Raw genomic sequence first — 21,410 nt, 5'->3', positions numbered from 1 at the left:
GAGATGGGATTGTACAGGGGAGAGGGGAAAAACAGGGGAGGGGGACAGCACAGGTGAGATGGGATTGCACAGGTGAGATGGGGATTGCTGCACAGGGGAGATGGGATTGTACAGGTGAGATGGGATTGCTGCACAGGTGAGATGGGATTGCACAGGTGAGATGGGATTGTACAGGTGAGATGGGATGGCTGTACAGGTGAGATGGGGATGGCTGTACAGGTGAGATGGGATTGCACAGGTGAGATGGGATTGCACAGGTGAGATGGGATTGCTGCACAGGTGAGATGGGGATGGCTGCACAGGTGAGATGGGATTGTACAGGTGAGATGGGATGGCTGCACAGGTGAGATGGGATGGCTGCACAGGTGAGATGGGGATGGCTGGGGGAGCAACACAGGTGAGCCTGGGATTGCACAGGTGAGCCTGGAGGTTTCTGGGGGAACAAGCACAGTGACCCTGGGGGTTCCTGCAGGAGAAAGCACAGGTGAGCCCTGGATTTCTGCTCAGGTGAGCCTGGGATTGCTGGGGGAACAAGCACAAGTGAGGGGAGGGATTTCTGGGGAAACAACACAGGTAAACAACACAGGATTACACAGGTAAACCCAGGGGTTTCTAGGGGAACAAGCACAGGTGAGCCCTGGGATCACACAGGTGAGACAGGGATTGCTGTGAGACAGGTGAGATGGGGATTTCTGGGGGAACAAGCACAGGTGAGCCCGGAATTTTAAGGGAACAAGCACAGGTGAGTAAAGGAATGTTACCCCCATGGATAGAGTGACAAAACTGTCCTTTGTCCCCTTAAAAAGGAAAGAAGCCCACAAGTTTCTCTCCTCAATTAGGTGAAAAGACACCTCATAGGACCTGGGGACTTCACCTCAAACTTAAGGACAGCCAATTGGACAGGAACCAAAAAGTCCCACCTGAGCAATTCACTAGAAAAAGAAGAGAACAAGGAAACCAATCCCTTTTGTGAGGTGTTTTACCAGGACCTCTTGCACCTGGCTCAGTTTTTCTCTGTAAAGAGTTTTGTTATTTTGCCTTTTATTAAACCCTTTTTGTTTCCAACACCGCCACAGAAGCCATGCTGCTGATTTTATGCCTTCTGATGTAGCTGAAGCTGTCTTGGGTGTGAAATAAATCTCCAAGAGTTTATGAAATAAATCTCCAAGAGCCTATGAGGCCTGGCTGGAGCAGACCCACATTTCAGGTGAGCCTGGGGGTTTCTGGGGGAACCAGCACAGGTGAGCCCAGAATTTTGGGGGAAGAAGCACAGGTGAGTATAGGAATGTTCCCCCTGTTGATGGAGTGACCAAACTGTCCTTTGTGCCCTTAAAAAGGAAATAAACACAGAAGTTTCTCTCCTCAATAAGTAAAAAGACACCTCATAGGACCTGAGGGACTTCACCTCAAGCTTAAGGATGGCCAATGGGACAGAAGCCAAACTGCCTGAGCAATTCACTAGAAAAAGAAGAGAACAAAGAAATTGATGGCTTTTGTGAGGTGTTTTACCGGGAGCAAAAACCTCTTACACCTGGCTCAGTTTTTCTCTGTAAAGAGTTTTGTTATTTTGCCTTTTATTAAAACCCTTTTTGTTTCCAACACTGCCACAGAAGCCATGCTGCTGATTTTATGCCTTCTGAGGTATATTATATATTATATATTATATATTATATATTATATATTATATATTATATGTTATATGTTATATGTTATATGTTATATATTATATGTTATATTATATATTATATATTATATATTATATATTATATATTTTATGCCTAGCTGAGCTATCTTGGGTGTGAAACAGATCTCCAGGAGCTTTTGAGACCTGGGTTGAGGAGACTCGAATTTCAGGATCTGGGGGTTCCTGGGGGAAGCAGCACAGGTGAGCCCTGGGAGGAAGGGCAGGGCAGGCACTCACACCTGGGGCAGGCAGCAGAGGGCACAGGAACAGAAATGCCAGCACCCCTGGGAAATCAGGGCACTGGGGAACGAGTTCTGGGAGGCTCTGAAGGCCTCTGACGGTGGAAATGGAAAGTTTTAACAAAATGATGGAAGATTAGGAGGTAACCCAATTACCTGGGGGCTCTCTCAGGAATTAATCCCAGCCCATCCCATTAAGGGATTTTTACGTCACTCTCTGAACACGGAGGGGGCATTTTGAGGGCAGGAGCAGCCACTTGCCAAATTCCTGTCCTCTACAGGCACAGCCAAGGTGGGGCAGCGCTGGGACAGGCAGGAGTGACTTGGGCTCCTTTCACAACTCCCCTCAGTGGTGCTAAGTGATTATTGTTGCTGCTAGAAATGAAGGGATGGGACTATTTTCAAGCTAAGAACAATTAATTTTTTAATAAATATAAATATTAATCTCAGAGGCTGTGAGACTTTAGAGGAGCAAGCATTTGGCTACAGCTTCTTCATTAAAGGCAATATGTAACTCTGTAATCAACAGAGAGCTGCCACAGGATTTATTTTACCTTTTTAACCTATCACTTTTACTGACTTCTGCTGCACCATGGATACTTTTATCTAATGGGCTTTTAGCTCCCAGGCTTTCATTGTAACTTCTGAACTCTCAGTTTATCCTACACAACCACACCCCTACATTCTAAACCCTTCACTGTTTTACCCAACACAGTTTCTCACTTATTTAAGGCATATTCTTACTTACAACCATAGAAACACACATGTATGATTTTTCTGCTAAATGTCTGTGTATTGTATTTTTACATTTACATTTTACATTAATCTGTCTTCTAAGGCTACAGATTAAACTGTTTACAGTCTGTAGGTTTTTTTTTTTATTTTTTGATTCTCACACTAAATGGCCTCACAGGACTGGTGGTCCTTGGCAAGGCTGGTGACAAGTGTCGCCACACCCACAGGAATGACCAAAAAAGGGGTTTAAATCCCATATTGGCTCACAAAATTAATTCTAAAAGTGCTGCTGCATTCACCAAGCTCCCAGCAGTGGCATGGAACCCTGGTGATGGCCTTTTCCAACCCTAATAACTCCATAATTCCATGGTTATGGGAGCTCAGACATCAGCTGGCAGCTCCTCCTGCTGCTCTCCCTCACTGGCAACCCCAGGAAAGGGCAAGCCCTGGCTAATTGCAGCTCTGGAATTAATTACAATCATTAATTATTAATTGTAATAATTAATTCGTTACAATTATTAGTTACTGCTGCTGTACAACACTCCAGAGTGGGACCAAGCTCCCAAGGGACATTCAAGTGAAAATTCAGATTACCAGTGGCTCAAATAGGAGTTACAGCCAACACCATCAGTGCCTGGCAATTACTGATAATTGATAATTAACACCAGTTACTACCATGAAGTCAATTCCTGCTGGTGTCCAGCCTGCCCTGGAGGCCCTCATTCCTTCCAGGTCCTGGAATTTTTATTTCTCAGCCCACAGCTCCATCCTGGGGAGCAGCAGAATGGTGTGAGGGCCCTGGAGAGCCTCTGGATCCCAGGGAATGGGCACTTGGTCATCCCAATATCATCAAATCCTGAAATGGTTTGTGTGGAAGGGACCCTAAAGCTCATCTCATTCCAGCCCCTCTGCCTTAATTCCTTTGAAATCCTATGAAAATCACAATTTGATTTTATATCACTGGCTGACCCCACAGAGAATTTAAATTATGCAGAGATGTGATTACTCCAAACTCAAACCCCTCGTTTTCCTAAACCAATTCTTCACCTGCTGAAAATGCCCACATTTATTTCTCTCTGAATTTGTTCACTTGAGGAACTCATCAGGACCTGCAGGGACAGGAGCCAGGGAATGATCCCAGTGCCAGAGGGCAGGGCTGGATGGGATCTTGGGAATGGGGAATTGTGCCCTGGCAGGGTGGGCAGGCCCTGGCACAGGGTGCCCAGCCTGGATCCCTGGCAGTGCCCCAGGCCAGGCTGGACACTGGCACACCCTGGCACACTGGGAGGTGTCCCTGCCATGGCAGGGCTGGCACTGGGGGGCTCTGAGCTCCCTTCCCACCCAACCCAGTTGGGATCCTGGCATCCCAAGGTGCTGCTGCCTGCCATGGCTCCGGGCTGGGCTTCTGATTCTCAGCACACAAATCCTGGGGGCTGCAGATCTGGGGGTGAAAGGGAAAAACTGAGCTCTGGGCAGAGCCTGGAGCCACTGCCAGGGCCTGAAGGGGCTCCAGGAGAGCTGCAGAGGGACTGGGGACAAGGCCTGCAGGGACAGGAGCCAGGGAATGGCTCCCAGTGCCACAGGGCAGGGCTGGATGGGAAATTGGGAATGGGGAATTGTTGTGCACTGGCACAGGTGCCCAGCCTGGATCCCTGGCAGTGCCCCAGGCCGGGCTGGGAGCAGCTGGGAGCAGCTGGGACGTGGGAGGTGTCCCTGCCATGGTGCCCAGGAGGAAGCCCTAAGCCAGGAGCGATGCCCTGGCCCCAGGAGCAGGTTCCCTGCCAGGAGGAAGCCCCTACCCATGAGGAGTGCTCCTTCATCTGGTGCTGGTTGCTGTGGGGGCCGCTGGCGTGGCCCCTCCAGAAGCAGTTCTGGCACAGCTGGTAGTTGTGGCACTGCTGGCAGCGGTACCTGAAGCCCATCATGCTCTCACAGTGGCAGTACGAGCACTCCACGGGGTGGAAGACTGGGGGGAAAACAAAGAAAACAAAACTTTTCAGTGAATTTTTGGTAAACCTGGAGCATCCCATCTCACTGGAGATCCAGACCCCCCCAGTTCCTTCAGCACTCTGTGTTTTGGGCAGGGTTTTGAGGGCAGAGCTGGGAGTTTTGGCTCCATCAACCCTCAGAGGAAGCTGATGGTGACACAGCAGTTCCAGCTGACAGGTTCTCACTAAATTCCTTCCTCAGACACCTCCCTCCCTGGGCAGAGCTCCCCAGGCAAGTCCTGAGCACAGGGTGGGGTCTGTCCTGTGTGCCAGGGTGTGCCAGTGTCCAGCCTGGCCTTGGGCACTGCCAGGGATCCAGGCTGGGCACCCTGTGCCAGTGCCTGCCCACCCTGCCAGGGCACAATTCCTCATTCCCAATTTCCCATCCAGCCCTGCCCTGTGGCACTGGGAACCATTCCCTGGCTCCTGTCCCTCCATCCTTGTCCCCAGTCCCTCTGCAGCTCTCCTGGAGCCCCTTCAGGCCCTGCCAGGGGCTCTGAGCTCTCCCTGGCTCCTTCTCCAGGCTGGACATTCCCAGCTCTGCCAGCCTGGCTCCATGAGAAGCCCTCCCCCCTTGCCAGAGCTGTCCCTTCCCCTCCCTGCTCCATGGAGGCGGCACAGATTGCTGCTGATAAAAAGGTACAGAAGCAGCACAGAACCCAAACCTTGATGTCCTGATGAGGGGAAGGAACAATAACCCAAACCCTGAAATCCTCATGAGAGCAAGGAGTAAAAATAATCCAAACCCTGAAATCCTGATGAGGGGAAGGAGGAACAATAACCCAAACCCTGATTTCCTGATGAGAGGAATAAAAATAACCCAAACTCTGATTTCCTAATGAGGGGAAAAAATACCAATAACAAAACCCTGATTTCCTGATGAGGGGGAGGAATAATAACCCAAACCCTGAAATCCTGATGAGAGCAAGGAGTAAAAATAATCCAAACCCTGAAATCCTGATGAGGGGAAGGAGTAAAAATAACCCAAACCCTGAAATCCTGATGAGGGGAAGGAGTAAAAATAACCCAAACCCTGATTTCCTGATGAGGGGAAGGAGGAACAATAATCCAAACCCTGAAATCCTGATGAGGGGAATAAAAATAACCCAAACCCTGATTTCCTAATGAGGGGAAAAAATACCAATAACCCAAAATACAAAACCCTGATTTCCTGATGAGAGGAATAAAAATAACCCAAACCCTGATTTCCTACTGAGGGGAAAAATACCAATAACCCAAAATACAAAACCCTGATTTCCTGATGAGGGGGAGGAATAATAACCCAAACCCTGATTTCCTGATGAGGGGGAGGAATAATAACCCAAACCCTGATTTCCTGATGAGAGGAATAAAAATAACCCAAACTCTGATTTCCTGATGAGGGGGAAAAAATACCAAAAACCCAAAACACAAAACCCTGATTTCCTGATGAGGGGAAGGAATAAAAATAACCCAAACCCTGATTTCCTGATGAGAGGAAGGAGTAACAATAACCCAAACACTGATATCCTGATGAATGGAATAAAAAAAACCCCAACCCTGATTTCCTGATGAGGGGAAGGAGTAACAATAACCCAAACACTGATATCCTGATGAATGGAATAAAAAAACCCCAAACTCTGATTTCCTGATGAGGGGGAAAAAATACCAAAACCCCAAAATACAAAACCCTGATTTCCTGATGAGGGGAAGGAATAATAACCCAAACTCTGATTTCCTGATTAGGGGAAGGAGTAACAATAACCCAGGGTTTTTTTGTCTTTTCTTGCTTTGGGTTTTCTGGTTGTTTTGTTGGTGTTTTTTTTTTTTTTTTGTTTGTTTGTGGTTTTTATTTTCTGTTGTTGTTGTTGTTTTCTTGGGTTTTGTTTGTGTAGGATTTTGTTTGTGAGGTTTTTTTTCTTGTGGTATTATTTCTGTTTGTTTTCATTTTTCTGCAATGGCCAAAAATGGGATTTGGATGGGAAAGACCCCAGTGAAGGGGAACAGCCCTGCTGGTCCCCTCCTGCTCCTGGCTGCTGCCAGGGAATGCCAGGATCAAACCAGGATCCCCTTTGCCCTGGAGTTCGCCCAGCATTGTAACCAGATCCACCTCCTCACCTCCTGGTGAGGACTCGACCCAGGAAATTGCCACCATCAGAATTAATTAAAAACCCCAGGATCCCTGAGGCTGGAAAATCCCTCCCAGCCCTTCCAGTCCCAGCTGTGCCCAATGCCCACCTTGTCCCCTGAGTGCCACATCCAGGTGACACCTGCAGGGATGGGCACCCCAAACCTCCCTGGGCAGCCCCTGCCAAGGCCTGAGCCCCCTTTCCATGCAGAAATTCCTCCTGGTGTCCACCCTGAGCCTGCCCTGGCCCAGCCTGAGGCCATTTCCCCTTGTCCTGTCCCTGTTCCCTGGGAGCAGAGCCCGACCCCCCCTGGCTGTGCCCTCCTGGCAGGGACTTGTGCAGAGCCACAAGGGCCCCCTGAGCCTCCTTTGCTCCAGGCTGAGCCCCTGCCCAGCTCCCTCAGCCCCTGCTGGGGCTCCATTCCCTGCCCAGCTCCCTCAGCCCCTGCTGGGGCTCCATTCCCTGCCCAGCTCCCTCAGCCCCTCCTGGGGCTCCATTCCCTGCCCAGCTCCCTCAGCCCCTGCTGGGGCTCCATTCCCTGCCCAGCTCCCTCAGCCCCTGCTGGGGCTCCATTCCCTTCCCAGCTCCCTCAGCCCCTGCTGGGGCTCCATTCCCTGCCCAGCTCCCTCAGCCCCTCCTGGGGCTCCATTCCCTGCCCAGCTCCCTCAGCCCCAGGAACATTCAGAGAATGTCATTTTTTCCCCCACTGACTAAAATCCACGGGCTTTGCACTGGTGCTGCTCTCACACCCGGCCAGTCCCCACCCCACAGCCCCAGGAATGTGGCCCAGGCAGGTCTGGGATGCTCTGGACCAGCTCTGCTGGAGGCACTGCTGGTCCCACGAGCCAGGACAGAGCATGGCCAGGCTCCCAGCAGGGAGATTTTGCATTTACCATTTTCAACATGGGCCAGTCTGTGCATGAGGGGCAGCCACACAAGGCACTGGGGAGGAGGGTCAGCCATCAGCGTGTCCAGGAACATGTTCAGCATCACCTTCTTCTGCAGGGAGAGCACAGGGAGGGAGCACTGGAGGGCAGAGCAAGGAGCATTTCCCACTGCAGCCCTCCTGCAGCCCGACAGCTTCTCTGTCACCAGGGTGTCTGCTGAAAAATCCCTTTGCCAGGGTTCTTCTCCTGAGAAGATGGAGCCTCAGCCTCTCCATGTTTGGCTTTTCTGGAATGTGGCCTGGAGATTGTTTATCCAAACATGGGAATTGTTTTTAGTTCATGGCCAATCACAGCCAGCTGTGCCAGACTCGCCGAGTCTGGGTTTTTATTGTCATTCTTGTCCAGCCTTCTGATGTATCCTTTCTCTTTCTTTAGTATGGTTTTAGTATATAATTTAATATAATTTAATATAATTTCATATAATATAATAATTTTAATAAATAATTTAATATTCTATATATTAATATTTTAATATTTTAATACTTTAATATTTATCTATCATTTATTTAATTTTTCATTTAATATTTCAATATTTATTTAATATTTAATTTAATACTTTAATATTTTTAATATTTTTAATATTTCAATAAATCTATAATATAATATAATATAATATAATATAATATAATATAATATAATATAATATAATATATTTTAATAAATAATTTAATAATTTAAATATATTAATATTTTTATATTTCATTTACTATTTAGTTATTTCTTATTTAATATTTAATTTAATACTTTAACGTTAATATTTTAATAATGTAATAATTTTATAAGTAATGAATATAATATAATATAATATAATATAATATAATATAATATAATATAATATAATATTTTTATATCTTAATAATTTTATATTTCATTTAATATTTATTTCTTATTTAATACTTCATTGATTCTGAAATCAAAGGCTGCTTCCTACTGTGCCATATTCCAAACATGCTAATTGCTAATTAACTTCTATTTAGTCACCATAAATTTTACATCAAATGCTGCAGAAATGTTTCTGCTGGAGCATCATCATGCCCAGAGTCTAAACATGTAATTTTAGGCCTAAGATCAATCAAGTTCATGCTTACAGTTGATTTTAGGATTAGTTATATTATTTATATTACCTCAAACGAGAAACAAATCATTGGAACAATTAAACTACAACTGCAATGGATTTAAAAATAAACTGGTGCACAGAAGGTGTTTGTTTTGAACAGATCCTGGAAGTGACTTGTTAAACTAATTGTCCAAACACAGTGAAAAAGCTTTGAAAAACCAAGGGGAAAGAGTGAAAATGGCATGGTTTGTGTTTTGGGAAAGGAAGGAGTCATTCCTGATGCTCTGCTGGGGAACAGGGGAGGCCCTTCAAGGAGGGGAATCAACTGAAATGACAGAAAATCCTTCAGATGCTTATTGTGGACTGTTTCAAAGTGCTTGGGTTGTGCAGGGAACCGCAGTGACCCCCAGCCCTGATGCCTTGGGAATCTCACATCCCAAATCCTGAATCCCAAATCTCACATCCCAGATCCTGAATCCCAGACCCCAGATCCCAAATCCCTGATTGAAAATCCTGAATCCCAAATCCCTGATTCCCAATCCCAGATCCCAATCCCTGATTCTGGCTGGTCCCAGACCCCTGATCCTTTATTGAAAATCCCGAATCCTAAATCACAAATACAGACTCCCAGATCCCAGATCCCAAATCCCTGATTGAAAATCCTGAATCCCAAATCCCTGATTCCCAATCCCAGATCCCAATCCCTGATCCCAGATCCCTGATCCTGGCTGGTCCCAGACCCCTGATCCCTTATTGAAAATCCTAAATCACAAATACAGAATCCCAGATCCCCAATCCCCGATCCCAGACACCAAATCCCAGACCCCAGATCCTAAATCCCACCCCCAATCCCGAATTCCTGATCCCAAATCCCAGACCCCCAGTCCCAGATCCCCAAATTCCAGCCCTCAAATCCCCATCCCAAATCCCAAACCCCCAATCCCCAATCCCTGACCCTCAATCCCTGATCCCAAATCCCAGACCTCCAATGCCAGACCCCAAATCCCCAATCCCCCAGTCCCTGAACCCTGAACCCAGACCCCAAATCCCCAAATCCCATACCCCAAATCCCCAATCTCCAATCCCAGACCCCAATCCCAGACTCCCAATCCCCAAATACCCAATCCTGGACCCCAAACCCCCAAATGCCCAATCCCAAATCCTCAAATCCCAGACCCCCAATCCCCAATCCCAGACCTCAAATCCCACACACCACACCCCAAATCCCAGACCCTAATCCCAAATTCCCAATCCCAAATCCCCAATCCTAGACCCCAAATTCCCAATCCCCGATCCCAATTCCCCAACCCCAGACCCCAAATCCCTGATCCCAGACCCCAAACCCCAAATCCCCGATCCCAGACCCCCAATCCCACACCCCTGATCCCAAATCCCAGACCCCCAATCCCCAAATCCCAGACCCCAAATCCCAGACCCCCAATCCCCAAATCCCAAACCCCAAATCCCCGATCCCCAACCCCCAATCCCAGACCCCAAATCCCCGATCCCAGACCCCAAATTCCCAATCCCCGATCCCAAATCCCCAATCCCAGACCCTAAATCTCACACCCGAAATCCCAGACCTCCAATACCAAACCCCAAACCCCAATCCCAGACCCCCAATCCCACACTCCAAATCCCCAATCCCAGACCCTAAATCCCCAATCCCTGACCCCAAATCCCCAACCCTGAAACCCAAATCCCCAATCCCAGACCCCCAATCCCACACCCCAAACCCCAAATCCCACACCCCAAATCCCAGACCCCAAATTCCCAATCCCAGACCCCAAATTCCCAATCCCCGATCCCAATTCCCCAACCCCAGACCCCCAATCCCACACTCCAAATCCCCAATCCCAAACCCCAAATCCCCGATCCCAGACCCCCAATCCCACACCCCAAATCCCCAAATTCCCAATCCCACATGCCGTCCCTGACCTGCTGTGGGAAGCAGGTGCGCAGCGAGTGCTCGGTGTAGCCGAAGGAGGGCCCCTCGAACACGGCCGTGGGCAGCTTCAGCACCTCCCGCAGGAACTGCTCAAACTTGGGGAACACCAGCAGCCCGTTGGAATCTGAGATCTGAGAGAAAATATCTGTAAGGAAATACAATAAACCCCCATCAATATGGGGTCACTGCGGGAACGGCTCCCACGTGCACCCCGAGGGCTTTCCCTGAGCTGGGCTTGGAGCTGGGCAGGAATGATCCAGGTCAGGGTTCCCAAGCCCTGCTTCCTCCATCCCATCCATCCCATCCATCCCATCCATCCCGTCCCATCCCATGGATCCCATGGATCCCATCCCATCCATCCCATCCATCCCATCCATCCATCCCGTCCCATCCATCCCATCCCATCCATCCCATCCATCCCATCCCATCCATCCCATCCCATCCATCCCATCCCATCCCTCCATGCCATTATCCCATCCCACGGATCCCATGCCATCCCATGGATCCTATCCCATCCCATGGATCTGATCCTATCCCATCCCATCCCATTATCCCATGCCATGCCATGCCATGGATCCCATCTCATCCCATCCCATGGACCCCATCTCATCCCATCCCATCTCATTATCCCATAGCATGGATCCTATCCCATTATCCCATCCCATTCCATGGATCCCATTCCATCCCATCCCATTATCTCATAGCATGGATCCCATCCCACCCCATCCCATGGATCCCATCCCATCCCATGGATCCCATCCCATCCCATTATCTCATAGCATGGATCCCATCCCATCCCATCCCATGGATTCCATCCCATCCCATGGATCCCATCCCATCCCATGGATCCCATCCCATCCCATCCCATCCCATCCCATCCCATCCCATCCCATCCCATGGATCCCATCCCATCCCACCAGTGCAGGGGAAGCTCCTGCCCTGCACCAGCTGGGACAGAGAGGGAGCAGAGCAGGAGAACTCCAGGGGAACACAGCTGGAACCTGAACCTACAGAACCCTCCAGGGTGGAACACAGCTGGAACCTGAACCTACAGAACCCTCCAGGGTGGAACACAGCTGTGGCAGTGCCAGAGCTGGCAGAGCTCCAGGGAAATGCACACTGAGGGCACGGGGGATGGCAGGGGCACCGCAGCCCAGGACCCCTGGGACGGGAAAATCCCAACCTGTGCCCAAGGCTCAGGGCACTCAGTGCCACATCCAGGTGACACCTGCAGGGATGGGCACCCCAAACCTCCCTGGGCAGCCCCTGCCAAGGCCTGAGCCCCCTTTCCATGCAGAAATTCCTCCTGGTGTCCACCCTGAGCCTGCCCTGGCCCAGCCTGAGGCCATTTCCCCTTGTCCTGTCCCTGTTCCCTGGGAGCAGAGCCCGACCCCCCCTGGCTGTGCCCTCCTGGCAGGGACTTGTGCAGAGCCACAAGGGCCCCCTGTGCCTCCTTTGCTCCAGGCTGTGCCCCTGCCCAGCTCCCTCAGCCCCTGCTGGGGCTCCATTCCCTGCCCAGCTCCCTCAGCCCCTCCTGGGGCTCCATTCCCTGCCCAGCTCCCTCAGCCCCTCCTGGGGCTCCATCCCTGCCCAGCTTCACCAGGAGCCCCTGCAAGCTGAGGGCACCTGTAGTAAGCCCCATGGAGGATCGAACAATGGCACTGCTGAGACAGCAATATAAGTTCCTGTGTCCCTGACCCGCGCCCCAAAGCTTATCTCTGGAACCCTGTAGGCTTTGTCACTTAACCCTTACTGTTGGTCAAGTCTGGATCCCCCTTAACCCTATAAAAGGGGCCTGCTTTAGCCCATTCGAGAGGAGGAGAGCTGGGGCTGGGACCCTTCACAGACTCCCCCAGTAAAACCAGCGCTGTGGAGCCACCAGGACCTCTCCTTCTCCTCTCTGGCGTCTGCTGCAGCCTCAGCCAGGGGCTCCCTGCCTTAGCAAGCAAGAGCTGAGATCCCAAGGGAGCTGATATCACTCTAGAGCTGATAAATCACCAGCCTGAGGGGGCTGGCCCAGCTGTCAGGCACCCACCCTGTGCCCCTGAGGGCCGGGCTCCCGGGCTGTCCTGCACTGCTGGAGAATAAGGCCAGAACAGAGAGGGGGAATCACATCCTGTGACTGTGGTCACAAGGGTTTTCAGGATGAAGAAGAGACGAGAATGTTGACTCCATGATCAGAAGGCTTGATTTATTATTTTATGATATAGGTTACATTAAGACTATACTAAAAAGCAATAGAAAGGAAAAGGTTTCTTGAGAAGCTAGCTAAGCTAAGAATAGAAAAGAATGAATAACAAAGATCTGTGTCTCAGACAGAGAGCAAGAGCCAGCTCTGCCATGAGTGGTCAAGAAATCTAAACACCCACAGGAGACCAATCACCTGTTGCATTCCACAGCAGCAGATAACCATTGTTTACTTTGGTTGCTGAACTGCAGCTTGTCACAAGGAAAAATCCTAAGAAAGGATTTTTCATGAAAGATGTCTGCGACAACATCCCAGTGTGGATCTGAGATTTTGGGAATGAGGAATTGTGCCCTGGCAGGGTGGGCAGGCCCTGGCACAGGGTGCCCAGCCTGGATCCCTGGCAGTGCCCAAGGCCAGGCTGGACACTGGGGCTGGGACAGTGGGAGGTGTCCCTGCCATGGCAGGGGTGGAATGGGGTGGGATTTAATGGGGTGGGATTTAATTGGGGTGGGATTTAATGGGGTGGGATTTAATTGGGCTGGGATTTAAGGTCCCTTCCAGCCCAAACCATTCTGGGACTCTGAGAACATTTGTGCTGAGAGGAGTTCACACTTTTTAAGCAGCTCTGTGGGGGCAAACGTGCTCCTGAGAGCAAAAGGGGCTGAGCAGACGTTCCCTGATGTTTGCAAGGATGGAAGGAGGGGACGGAGGTGCTACAGGTGCCCCACTCCCTGTTTCTGCTTCTGCTGAGCCCTGGGGGTCCCTGATCCCCTCCCCAGAGCTCCAGACCCAAGGAAAGGCCAGTCCCAGGGGCAGGATGCAGAGAGCACAACACAACAACCACGTCAGACAGAAAGCAGAACTGCCCTGGCATCCAGAACCTCCTTGCAGAGATCTCTCACAGCCAGCTGGGCCCTGAGGCACCCCCAGAGCCTGGGATGCTCCAGAGGGAGGATTCACCAATGGAAACGTGGCCTAGAATTGCCCAGGATGTGACAGATCCCAGATCTCCTCCGTGGCTCTGAGCCCTCCCTGCTGTTATTTCAGGCACCATCAGTAATTAAACATCAAAAAGCTCAAGCTGGCAGAAAATAACCTTCATTTCAGTGATCAAAACCAGCTTCAGAAAAAAAGACACTTTCAGCAAGGCACATTTCCAGTAAACTGGAGGAATTATCCCAATTTCCTGAAAGAATGAGCTCAGGAAGAAGCCTGCAATGCCTCAGTTGAGAGGGATAAAGATACCTGGAATTTGTATCACTGACTGAAGAGAGCAGCTCGAACTGAAGGTCCCTTGAATAATGGTATCAAAGAAAAAATATCAGGAGAAATGGGGGGGGGGGAATAAAAAAAATATTTAAAATGGTGGATTTGTGTATTTTAGAAAAACAAGCCAGCCAGAAAAATTAGGCTTAACCTAGAAACTGAACTGTGGGAAAAAAGTCGGGATGAAAATGCACACGAAATGAAACCAATGGGAACAACTGAAATTAGAGAGCCAAAATTCCAGAATCCTCATCCACTCTGGAGCAGAATCCTCCTGCACAGGAGCTGAAGGTCTGCAAAGAGCCTGGCAGGGTGGGACACAACAGGGACAGGACACAATTGTATTTAAAATGGGCTGGAACCTCCTGGGTGTGCTCAGGACATTCACCTGAGCTGAGCAGGCAGTGAGGTGATCCTAAAGAGAGAGAAATTCAAGGTATGGAAACCTGAAAATGAGAGAGAACAGCCCAGGCTGTGCCAAGGGGACATTAAAAACCCCTCCAAACCCCACCAATGTTTGTCTTGCAGTGAAAAAAGCGGGTTTGTGCTCAAGGTGGGAAACTCCCACGTGGGGAACTGGCAGTGAACGGCAAAAAGCAGGATGTCATAAATAAAAATAAAGAAATAAAAAGTAGGATTTCCTTTCAAAGGGCAGCTGGTGACAGGATGAGAGGGAACAGCCTCAGGCTGGGCCAGGGCAGGCTCAGGAGGAATTTCCCCATGGAAAAGGTGGCCAGGCCTGGGAGGTTTGCAGTGCCCATCCCTGGAGGTGCCCTGGATGTGGCACTCAGGGCTCTGGGGACAAGGTGGGCACTGGGCACAGCCGGGGCTGGATGGGCTGGGAGGGCTTTTCCAGCCCCACAAACCCTGGGATCTGACACAGACACATTGGGATTGGTCTCATGTGGTTGTTTCTAATTTATGGCCAATCACAGCACAGCTGGCTTGGACTCTGGTCAGTCACAAGATTTCTTCCCTTTTCCCTTTCCTTTCCTTTTCCCTTTCCTTTCCTTTTCCCTTTCCTTCCCTTTTCCCTTTCCTTTCCTTTCCTTTCCTTTCCTTCCCTTTTCCCTTTCCTTTTCCCTTTCCTTTCCTTTTCCCTTTCCTTCCCTTTTCCCTTTCCTTTCCTTTCCTTTCCTTTCCTTCCCTTTTCCCTTTCCTTTCCTTTTCCCTTTCCTTTCCTTTTTCCTTTCCTTTCCTTTCCTTTCCTTTCCTTTCCTTTCCTTTCCTTTCCTTTCCTTTCCTTTCCTTTCCTTTCCTTTCCTTTCCTTTCCTTTCCTTTCCTTTCCTTTCCTTTCCCCTTTCCTTTCCCCTTTCCTTCCCTTCCTTCTGATGAAATCCTTTTTTTTTCTATTCTTTTACTATAGTTTTAATATATCATTTTCCTTTAATGTAATAAATATAATAAAATAATAAATCAAGCCTTCTGACACACGGAATCAAGATTCTCATCTCTTCCCATGTTGGAATTGCTGGCAAATTCAACAGGGATCCCTGCCTTGCACAGCCCCACAAGGGAGCACATCCCAGGGAATTCCAGAGCCAGGGAAGGGCCCCACTGAGGCTGCCCCGGTCCCTGTGTGCCATGGGGACACTCTCAGGACACTGCCCTGTCCCCACCATGGGATGAGCAAACATTAAAACACAACTGCCAGGATCTGCAGAGAGCTCCAGCCCGCCCAGGGAAGGGAGGCTGGGCTGGGATCCCTCTGGACAAGGAGGTTTTGGGGGTGATGTGGATCAGTAATCAGGGAGAGACGTGGGAAATGCATTTGTAAAGAACAAAACAAGACTAGATATTGTACACAACTAGAACTATGAAAAATACATTGCAGCAAGAGAATGTGGAGAAGAAATAGAGGTGATTGGTGGTAGAAGTGACAGCAGCAAAAGCTAATAGGCTAAAAAACATTTCTAAGGTATTGTAACCAAGAAATGGGTTGGCTTCTGATGGAATGACATTGGGTTTTACATCTCTGCTGTCTCACTGATAATAGAATAAAATCTTTTTAAGATTTTATTCTTAATAGAATAAAAAAATCTTTTTCTAAAATAAAAAATAAAATCCTTTTAAGATTTTATTCTTAATAGAATAAAAAAAATCTTTTTCTAAAATAAAAAATAAAATCTTTTTAAGATTTTATTCTTAATAGAATAAAAATTTTTTTCTAAAATAAAAAATAAAATCTTTTTAAGATTTTATTCTTAATAGAATAAGATTTTTAAATAAATCTTCTTAAGATTTTATTCTTAATAGAATAAGATGATTCTTAATAGAATAAAATCTCTAACACTGATGATAGAATAAAATCTTTTAAAACAGCTCTCAGGTGCCTCTGTAAAAGCTGAGAAAACCAACAGGAAAGAGAGGGGGAAAGCCAAGCAGCACAGTCACAATGCTCAGAAGGAATCCAGAGCAGCTGGGGCAGGGAGATGAGCAGGGAGCCCTGTTCCTCCCCAGAGCAGATGGCTGGGCAGGAACAGCCCCTCCCCGAGAGCCGGGGCACTCACAGCCTCTGCTGCACCTGCCTGCCCTGCAAGGGGCTCCAGCAGCTGCCAGGGGCTCAGGGACACCCAGCACATCTCTGGGAGGTGAGAGCAGAGCTGCTCCCTGCTCCTCCATCTGCCACTGATCACTGCAGGAACCTGGGCTCCTGTCCTGGAGGGGAAGGGGCAGCTGCAAGGGGAAGGAGCAGCTGGAAGGGGGAAGGAGAAGCTGGAAGGGGAAAGGAGCAGCTGAAATGGGGAAGGAACAGCTGAAATGGGGAAGGAGCAGCTGGAAGGAGAAGCTGGAAGGGGAAGGAGAAGCTGGAAGGAGCAGCTGGAAGGGGGAAGGAGCAGCTGGAAGGGGAAAGGAGCAGCTGGAAGGGGAAGGAGCAGCTGGAAGGGGAAGGAGATGGAAGGAGAAGGAGCAGCAGGAAGGGGAAGGAGAAGATGGAAGGGGAAGGAGAAGCTGGAAGGAGAAGCTGGAAGGGGAAGGAGAAGCTGGAAGGGGAAGGAGCAGCAGGAAGGGGAAGGAGAAGCTGGAAGGGGAAGGAGAAGCTGGAAGGGGAAGGAGCAGCTGGAAGGAGAAGGAGAAGGAGAAGGAGAAGGAGAAGGAGAAGGAGAAGGAGAAGGAGAAGGAGAAGGAGAAGGAGAAGGAGAAGCTCTTTGCACTTCCCCATCCTGCTCAGGATTTCCCAGAACTCTCCCAGCACCACTTTCCCCTGCAGCTGGAGGAATCCTGCCCTGTCCAGGGATCTGACTGAGCCCAGGGGACAGCAGGGCCCAGGGACAGGGCTGGGAGCAGCCTGGGACACTGGGAGGTGTCCCCAGGTCCCTTCCAAGCCAAACCATCCTGGGATTCTACCTCAGCAGCTGGGATTACAGAGTGAGGAGGTGCAGAGAGCCTCAGGAGATTCACAGGAGCCTCCAACAGCCTCAAAGCAGGGAAATGGTGACAACTGGGACATCCCCATTGAAAATCAGCCCTCAAGTTCTCCATTTAAAGAAGTGCTCAAGAGCTTAAGTTGAAGGAATGGGCTTGGGAAGGCTCCTCAGTCCTGGGCTTGGGATAACCAGGAGCTGGAACATGGAACAAACATCCCTGGAGGTGTCCCTGGATGTGGCACCCAGCGCTCTGGGGACAGTGTGGGGACTGGGCACAGCTTGGACTGCGTGGGCTGGGAGGGACTGTCCCACCTTAATGGCTATGGAATTCTGCACAGCTCCAGCTCAGTGTAAAGATCACAAAATCAGCAAAATAAAACCCTCCAGGACAGAATAGAGCAAACCCAGGGAAGCACAGAGTCCATAAAGGGTGGGGTTCCTCAGGAGTACTCACATCTGAGCTTGTCCAGGATCTTCCCCCCACACATGGTGGCCAGCATGGCTTTCACTGAGAACACTGTCAGCTTCCCATGGCCCTCACTGCAGGGAAAGGCACCTGTGAGAACTGCACAGGGATGGAAGAGCAGCACCCAGAGCCCCAGAAACCATGGGAACAACAATAACAACCACCACAGAAACCATGGGAATAACAACAGCCACCCCAGAGCCCCAGAAACCATGGGAATAACAATAACAACCACCACAGAAACCATGGGAATAACAACAACAACCACCACAGAAACCATGGGAATAACAACAACAGCCACCTCCCCAGAAATGATGGGAATAACAACAGCCACCTCCCCAGAGCCCCAGAAACCATGGGAACAACAATAACAACCACCACAGAAACTATGGGAATAACAATAGCCACCCCAGAGCCCCAGAAATGATGGGAATAACAATAACAACCACCACAGAAACCATGGGAATAACAACAGCCACCTCCCCAGAGCCCCAGAAACCATGGGAATAACAACAACAACCACCACAGAAACCATGGGAATAACAACAACAGCCACCCCAGAGCCCCAGAAACCATGGGAACAACAATAACAACCACCACAGAAACCATGGGAATAACAACAGCCACCCCAGAGCCCCAGAAATTATGGGAATAACAACAACAGCCACCCCAGAGCCCCAGAAACCATGGGAATAACAACAACAACCACCCCAGAATCACAGAAATCATGGGAACGATAACAACCCACAGCCCCAGAAATCATAGGAATAACAACAACAAATACTCAGAGCCCCAGAAATGATGGGAACAACAACAACCCCAGAATCACAGAAATCATGGGAACAAAAATAATCACCCCAGAGCCCCAGAAATGATGGGAATAACAACAACAACAGCCACCACCCCAGAGCCCCAGAAATCATGGGAACACAATCACAGTGCCCCAGAAATCATGGGAACAACAAACACCACCTCAGAGTGCCAGAAATCATGGGAACAACAACAGCCACCACCTCCAGCACCTCCCAGCATTTCAAATAACTGTAACTAAACGTGCTGGAGAGGGAATTTGGACTGGCATGGAAAATACAGAGATGGGGAAAGCACAGGATGAGTGTGGGGAGAGCTGGAAAAGCAGAAATCCCCTGAAGGGAGTCCCTGAGAGAGCTGAGAGGGGCTTTGGGCAAGGGCTTGGAGGAGCAGGACCCGGAATGGTTGGGTTGGAAGGGACCTCAGAGCTCATCCAGGGGCACCCCAGGGAAGCCTTGGCTGCCCCTGGATCCCTGGCAGTGCCCAAGGCCAGGCTGGACACTGGCACACCCTGGGACAGCGGGAGGTGTCCCTGCCATGGCAGGGCTGGCACTGGGGGGCTCTGAGCTCCCTTCCCGCCCAAACCACTCCAGGATTCTGGGACTGGACCTGCCAAGGGGAATGTTAAAGGTTCTGATGGTGCCAGCAGCACCCTCTGTGAGCACGCTGTGACTGAGCATTGCAGCAGGGATGGGCATTTTTATACAGCCCGGCCTGCCGTGCTGCTGAGCGCCTGGAGAGGGAGCCTGAGCGCTGCTCTGCTCCATCCCTGCTCTGCTCTGCTCCATCCCTGCTCTGCTCTGCTCCATCCCTGCTCTGCTCCATCCCTGCTCTGCTCTGCTCCATCCCTGCTCTGCTCTGCTCCATCCCTGCTCTGCTCCATCCCTGCTCCGCTCTGCTCCATCCCTGCTCTGCTCTGCTCCATCCCTGCTCCGCTCTGCTCCATCCCTGCTCTGCTCCATCCCTGCTCTGCTCTGCTCCATCCCTGCTCTGCTCTGCTCCATCCCTGCTCCGCTCCATCCCTGCTCTGCTCCACCCCTGCTCCGCTCTGCTCCATCCCTGCTCTGCTCCATCCCTGCTCTGCTCCATCCCTGCTCTGCTCTGCTCCATCCCTGCTCTGCTCCATCCCTGCTCTGCTCCATCCCTGCTCTGCTCTGCTCCATCCCTGCTCTGCTCCATCCCTGCTCTGCTCTGCTCCATCCCTGCTCTGCTCCGCTCCATCCCTGCTCCGCTCCATCCCTGCTCTGCTCCATCCCTGCTCTGCTCCATCCCTGCTCTGCTCCATCCCTGCTCTGCTCTGCTCCATCCCTGCTCTGCTTCATCCCTGTTCTGCTCTGCTCCATCCCTGCTCCGCTCTGCTCCATCCCTGCTCTGCTCTGCTCCATCCCTGCTCTGCTCTGCTCCATCCCTGCTCTGCTCCATCCCTGCTCTGCTCTGCTCCATCCCTGCTCCGCTCTGCTCCATCCCTGCTCTGCTCCATCCCTGCTCTGCTCTGCTCCATCCCTGCTCCGCTCTGCTCCATCCCTGCTCTGCTCTGCTCCATCCCTGCTCCGCTCTGCTCCATCCCTGCTCTGCTCTGCTCCATCCCTGCTCCGCTCTGCTCCATCCCTGCTCTGCTCCATCCCTGCTCCGCTCTGCCCCATCCCTGCTCTGCTCCATCCCTGCTCTGCTCCATCCCTGCTCTGCTCCATCCCTGCTCTGCTCCATCCCTGCTCTGCTCTGCTCCATCCCTGCTCTGCTCCATCCCTGCTCTGCTCCATCCCTGCCCTGCTCCATCCCTGCTCTGCCTGAGCGCTGCTCCGCTCCATCCCTGCCCTGCTTCATCCCTGTTCTGCTCTGCTCCATCCCTGCTCTGCTCCATCCCTGCTCCGCTCTGCTTCATCCCTGCTCTGCTCCATCCCTGCTCTGCTCCATCCCTGCTCTGCTTCATCCCTGCTCTGCTCGGCTCCATCCCTGCTCTGCTCCATCCCTGCTCTGCTCCATCCCTGCTCTGCCTGAGCCCTGCTCTGCTCTGCTCCATCCCTGCTCTGCCTGAGCCCTGCTCTGCTCTGCTCCATCCCTGCTCTGCTCCATCCCTGCTCTGCCCCAGCCCAGCCCAGGCACAGCGAGGCACAGAGCAGCTCCTGTCATGGGCTGGCACCCAGCTGCTGTCCCTGTCCCACACTGGGATCCAGCTGCTGTCCCTGTCCCACACTGGGATCCAGCTGCTGTTCCTGTCCCACACTGGGATCCAGCTGTTGCTGCTGTCCCACACTGGGATCCAGCTGTTGCTGCTGTTCCTGTCCCACACTGGGATCCAGCTGCTGTCCCTGCCCCACACTGGGATCCAGCTGCTGTTCCTGTCCCACACTGGGATCCAGCTGCTGTTCCTGTCCCACACTGGGATCCAGCTGCTGTCCCTGTCCCACACTGGGATCCAGCTGTTGCTGCTGTCCCACACTGGGATCCAGCTGTTGCTGCTGTCCCTGTCCCACACTGGGATCCAGCTGCTGTCCCTGTCCCACACTGGGATCCAGCTGCTGTTGCTGTCCCACACTGGGATCCAGCTGTTGCTGCTGTCCCACACTGGGATCCAGCTGTTGTCCCACACTGGGATCCAGCTGCT

General features: G+C 50.8%; 1 protein-coding gene across 6 annotated transcripts in view; it reads right to left on the bottom strand.

Moving 5' to 3' along the window:
• The window catches only part of DTNB (dystrobrevin beta), a 177,199-nt gene that overhangs the window by 129,680 nt on the left and 26,109 nt on the right, over positions 1 to 21,410 (bottom strand). For all 6 annotated transcript variants that reach the window (XM_036405162.2, XM_036405161.2, XM_036405163.2 and 3 more), the window contains 4 exons: positions 17,984 to 18,069; positions 10,697 to 10,851; positions 7,648 to 7,753; positions 4,458 to 4,624 (listed from right to left, as the gene is read on the bottom strand). In XM_036405162.2, coding sequence (XP_036261055.1) covers positions 4,458 to 4,624; positions 7,648 to 7,753; positions 10,697 to 10,851; positions 17,984 to 18,069 — 514 coding nt within the window. The remainder of the gene's footprint in view (positions 1 to 4,457; positions 4,625 to 7,647; positions 7,754 to 10,696; positions 10,852 to 17,983; positions 18,070 to 21,410) is intronic.

The sequence above is a fragment of the Molothrus ater genome, chromosome 32 (genome assembly GCF_012460135.2).
Source record: "Molothrus ater isolate BHLD 08-10-18 breed brown headed cowbird chromosome 32, BPBGC_Mater_1.1, whole genome shotgun sequence".
Lineage (NCBI taxonomy): Eukaryota > Metazoa > Chordata > Aves > Passeriformes > Icteridae > Molothrus > Molothrus ater.
Note: the sequence above shows the minus strand (reverse complement) of the source record. Positions and strands in the feature narration are given on the sequence as shown.